The sequence below is a fragment of the Galeopterus variegatus genome, unplaced genomic scaffold (genome assembly GCF_000696425.1).
Source record: "Galeopterus variegatus unplaced genomic scaffold, G_variegatus-3.0.2 Scaffold344, whole genome shotgun sequence".
Taxonomy (NCBI): Eukaryota; Metazoa; Chordata; class Mammalia; order Dermoptera; family Cynocephalidae; genus Galeopterus; species Galeopterus variegatus.
In genome coordinates, this window is record NW_007726455.1 from 466,654 (window position 1) to 472,055 (window position 5,402).

The window sequence follows — 5,402 nt, forward strand, 5'->3', positions numbered from 1 at the left end:
CGAGTTGCGATCCGTTGCCGGACACGGAAAAAGAAAAAAGAAAAAAAAAAAAAAAAAAAAGAAAACAGACATACACACGTACATACGGTCAACCAGGAAGTGGGGTGGGAGGGGACGGGAGTGGATAAAACATGGAATGCAAATGAACCTAACTGTATTATAACCTAATAGCATGACCACATCCTATTATGAATGAACACATTAAAACTAAAGCACTTTACCTGATTTTCTATCAGGGAGTCTGATTTCTAAGGGGCCAGAAAACACAAGTCTCTGATCTCCTTTTTGTCTTCATGAGTAAGTTTTCACCAAAGGAAAGAAAGGAGGGGGGATGCTGGAGTGTGGGTGAAGGAGAAGATGCGGAAGAAAAGTACCAACTTCAGCAACTCTGAAAAACAACATCTTGACTGGATGTTGTATGGCTAAAAACAAAAATAGCCGTATCCTGTACCATAGTTAGTAAATCAGTTTTACTCACAGGGTTATAGATTGGCAATTATGTAAATACTTTATGTGTATATTACAATTGAACAAAGAGGTAAATACATTGCAGATAATGAGAGCCAGGATTCTCACTGTTGGAGAAAGAAGTTATGAATAAACAGAGAGCAAGGTTAGAATGAATCTTGTGATATTGGTTTGGAATCCAAAGTATTATTGTAACTCATTGTTTTTAATATAGATACAGATGAATAGATATAAGAAATAAATATAGATACATGTGTATGTGTGGGTGAGCATGCACACAGGGGGTCTTCAAAAAGTTCATAGAAGGATTTGTAGTATCTTTTAATTCAATTTTTCTAAATTTGACTCAGTTCCTTAAGCTGAAAAATAAGGACCAGATAATGACTATCAACCACTGAGACATGCCAAAGTCTGGGATATAAGCAAAGATCATTTAGAATAAGACACTATTTATCTAAAGCCACTTTTGAATTACATTATTTTTAAAACTACTATTCAGGGCCCATAATTTCATTTCTTCAACATTTTGGCAGAAGAAACTTTGTGGAGGATAAAATTCTGGTCACTCTGGGCAAACTCAGTTCCCATCCTTGAACTTAAATATGAGCAGTCAAGATCACAATAATCAAAACACAAATGATACCATGGGTTGGTCCCAAGAGGCTTAAAAATTAATAAGCCAAGAATCACAGATAAAGGAGTTACACCTTTGAATATCTACGTCTTTAAATCATTACACTCTTCATTTCCCGTTCTTTTTCTTCTTGGGAGAAAATTTCCATTTCTGGTCTCCTATACCAAGAAATCCAAATTAAACTGGGACATCTTTACTCATTGGATTTATAAATACTGCAAATATTCAAAAGATCACATCGTTTTAGGGTTTTAGTTTGAATTGATAGTACAAAGGATTTATGCTCACTGTTAACAGTGACTATCTGCAGATTAAGGGATCGGAGCTTCTTTAACTTTCCATCTTATACATTTTTGTATTGTTTGACTTTTTATAATAATCATGTTACTATAAAAAATTTTTTTTGCACTTCTTAAAATTTATTTATTTTTATCATTTATTTATTTATTTATTACTTTTAATTGAAGCATAATTTATTGTCCATATCTGTGGAGTACAACATTGAATATCAATACCTGTGTGCAATACATGATCCTCAAGTCAGGATAATTACTATATTTATCATTATACAATGTAATCATTTTTTGTGGCCCTTTGCCAATTTCTTGCCAACCCCTTCCCTCCCCCTTTCCCACCTCTGATGGCCTCAGTTCTGTCCTCTCCTTTTGAAAGTTCAATGAATTATTGTGATTGTTGTTGTCTTTTTTAAAACAAATTTAAATATATAAAAGGAACAGTGCCAGTCAATTATTAGTTATTTTAAACTAAGTAGTAGACTTTTCAACTATAAACTGTTAACAAATCAATCTCACATGAAATATATCAAACCCAAAAGCCACTTGTCATTCAACATCATTTACGAAAGACCTACTTTATCTAAAAGAAACTAATGGCATGGTTTCATGCCCCCAGAGAGCATACAGCAAGTGGAGGACATGAAATACCCACATGGTGAAGAAGTGAACTTTTTTTTCCCAGGTAGGGTACCAACATGTATAAATTCCAGCACTGCAAATAGAATATGTAATACAGAGAGGGTGTGGGGTATGAAGGAATCAGCAGAGTGATGTTTGTGGGAGAGAGAGCAGTTTGGCCTCCCATGACATAGGACAGAGAGAGATGGCTGTCTGTCTCTGGGAAAATATGAACTTAGTGAAGGACAAAGGCTTCATGGATGGTCCACCAACCCCACTTGCTATGAACCTGACCAGGAACTCTCCTCTGATGGGAGAGGCAGAGTACTGCTCCTTTTCACAAAGGAGAGCTTCCATAATCATTTCCCAAGGAGTGTCACAAGATCCAAACTTGTCCGTTATATTCATATTTACTGTCTATATTTTCTTTTGGTCTCCCCTTCCTTTTTAGTAAAGATCATTAAAAAAAACCCAGCTTGTCTCAGCTGTGCTAAGAAGACAAGGAGATGGGAGGTGGAGGTAGATCAGGCCATTGCTACAACACTATAAAAGCATCTGACAGTCACCCACCTATTTGATCATCTATACATTCTATATCTAGATATTTCATTTGTGGGTTTGTCTGTTTGTTGGCAAAGACTAGTGACTAAATCCATCTTGCTGTAATTTATTCAAAAATAAGAATGTTTATTGAGTGTCTACAAAGTACCAGGCACCACTGGACATTATACACTGTTCTGATACCAAGAATCTTTATTACTCAGAGGATACAATATGAAACAGATTAGCTTGAAACATGTGGGTATGAACACTAGGCCATTAAACAGCACCAAAACAGACATTCATAAAAAGTTTTCCTCCTGACATAAAGAAGTTAATGTGTTTTTCAAAGTGTTTAGAAGGGACTTTCTTACTCATTAGGTAGGTTTAGGTCCTGTAAGTATTTGGAAGATCAATTCCCACCAGAGTTAAGCCAAGTTATAAAGAGTTTAAAATCTTTCAAAGTAAAATGGGCTACCAACATGCTCGTTAAGGTCAGATACAGAGGTGAGGAGGGAGTTACAGAGATGAGTTTGATGCCCCTCATCAATCTTAAACTTCTTCCTGCACAGTATTACTATAAATAGTATGGTTTCTCGCCCAACTAAAGAGGGACAGCAGGAGGCTGAGTGAATATGAGAGATGTGGGGCTGGGGACAGAGCTGGGGTAGAGACGTGACTTTCTTTCCCCTGCAGGCTAATTGTGTGATCATGGCCACAAGTCCCCTGGCCCTCAGTGTCTCCATCTGTAAAACGAGGGATGGGACTGGTCCAGAGCTCCCTGAAGAGCCCTGCCGGCTCCAACATGCCATGCTTCCCATCCCCAGGAACAGCTTTCTCCTGTGAGTGCTGTCTCCAGCCAGTTCTGAACTTCAGGGTTCATGACATTCATAACAAATGTCTGCCTGAACATAAAACGGCAGAGTTCAGACTTCAGGCTCCCAGATCTGGAGCTCTGAGGGCTAAAATATCCCTCTGCATACCTTCCTCCAGGGTGAATTTGTATCTCCAAATGAGGCAGGCCCTTGGTGCAGCTCTAAAGTCTGGCAGATCACAATGTCAAACAGCCCGAAGCCATGGACAGGAGGGAGCCTCCAGAGCTGGCAGGGGAGGACAGGGCCCCAGCACTCAGACTCCAGGGCCAGGGTGCAAACTGCCCCAGGGAGGCGCAGGATCAGCCCTGCTCTGGCAGGCATGGCTCTCCTGATCAGCATGGCTGTTTACTTTCTGCCCGCAAACTGAAAAGGACCAAATATACTAAAACACCTCTTTCCATTTCCAGAAGCTAGACAAAAAGATATGTCAGAGCCAGATAAAACTGTATGATCAGCTTTGAGGAAGACCTAATGTTTCCAGGCCTTTAAGAATCTTGAATACATTTCAGAGAGTGGGTGATGTGATTTGGGGGCAGGCGGGTGGGGCAGGGGCAGTACTTTTGCCAACATGAGTGACCATTACAAGAGCTAAGGAAATGGGAGCTTCCTGCTGGCCCACCCACCACGGTCCTCAAGTCACTTACCTTCACACTGCCTGCCTTCCCCTTGGTAGCCAGGCTTGCAGGAGCACTTGTAGGAGGTGGGTGTGTTCTGACACAGGGCATCGGCATGGCAGTCATCTAGCCCTTGGGCACACTCATCCACATCTGCAAAAGAGCACAGAAAGCACCTGGTATGGTGCCCCAAGATGTGTGTGATCTGGCCTTGGCCCCTCTCTAGCATAATTTCCCACCAGCTCACACCACTTTGCTCCTCACAAGCTAATGCTGCTTGGAAGCCTTGGGGTGAACCATACCATTTCCAGGCCCAACTGTTCCTTCTAACTGGAATTACCCCCACCATTGTCTGCTGGCCTTCAAGACTCAGCTCAGATCTACCTCCTCCAGGAAGCCTGCCATGACTCCCAGTGTAGGTGAGGTGCCCCCCAGCATGTGCTCCCACATTTATCTCCTTCCATGGCAAATATCATGCAGGGTTGTCACTATTTTCCTGCCCGTCCCTCCACTAGATGATGTCTTGACAACAGACTGAGTCATGCCCCTGATGCCAAACACAGCGCCCGGCACATGAATAGGCAGCATTAAACACCTGCTAAAGGATGAACCAGTTGACCAGAAAGCTCTGAAAGCAGAGCAGCTGTCTGCTTTCTCAGGGGCTGGGGTATGGGGGGAAAGCTTGCCCTGGGGGCTGAGCAAGCAGCATCCTGAGCTCTCAGATGGTGCAAAGCAGGGAGGGTGTCCCCACTCCCCTCTCCACCACCACCTCCGAGTCCCCCATTCTCTCTACCTAGAAACCCGCCTTGTCAGAAGTATTTCCTAAGTTGACGCCACTCCAGGCTGTTAATTAAAAACAAAAGTTTTGAAAGTGTTGCAAGTCCAGTTTGCGCGGAACGTCCAGAGATATCTCCAGCTGCCAAAAACTTCGGCTTCTGGCTGCTTAAGGGTATTCCCAGATCCTCAAACGGCGGCTGGCCCGCTGATAGAAAGTCCCGGGAGCCGACCCTGAAGCCGGCAGGACGTCCCGGCCCCAAAAGAAAGAAGGGGCAAAGCTGCCACAGCTCACGGACGTACCCAGGCCCAGCCCTCAGTTTCCCCATCCACACAATGAGGAGCTGGAACCCAGGCCCCAGGACCCTCCTCCCTGCTCAGCCGGCGAGGGTCTGACCAGCGGGAGCTCTCGAGGGACCCCGGGCGGCGGGGACCAGGGCGGGAGCTGTCAGGACCCCGGGGTCCGAGGCCGAGCCGCGGGACTCAGGCCCTGGGCCTCTGGCCCAAGCGATGCTGGCGCCTTGGCCTGGCGGGCGGGTGAGGGACCCAGGGGAGCGGGGGCCACTCAGCGTTCCAGGCGCCG

The 5,402-nt window shown here is 44.2% G+C and overlaps 1 protein-coding gene across 1 annotated transcript in view; it reads right to left on the minus strand.

The window, feature by feature from the left end:
* SCUBE2 (signal peptide, CUB domain, EGF-like 2) overlaps positions 1-5,402 on the minus strand; it is a 66,795-nt gene that overhangs the window by 57,716 nt on the left and 3,677 nt on the right. The window contains exon 3 of the mRNA XM_008567793.1: positions 4,076-4,198. Coding sequence (XP_008566015.1) covers positions 4,076-4,198 — 123 coding nt within the window. The remainder of the gene's footprint in view (positions 1-4,075; positions 4,199-5,402) is intronic.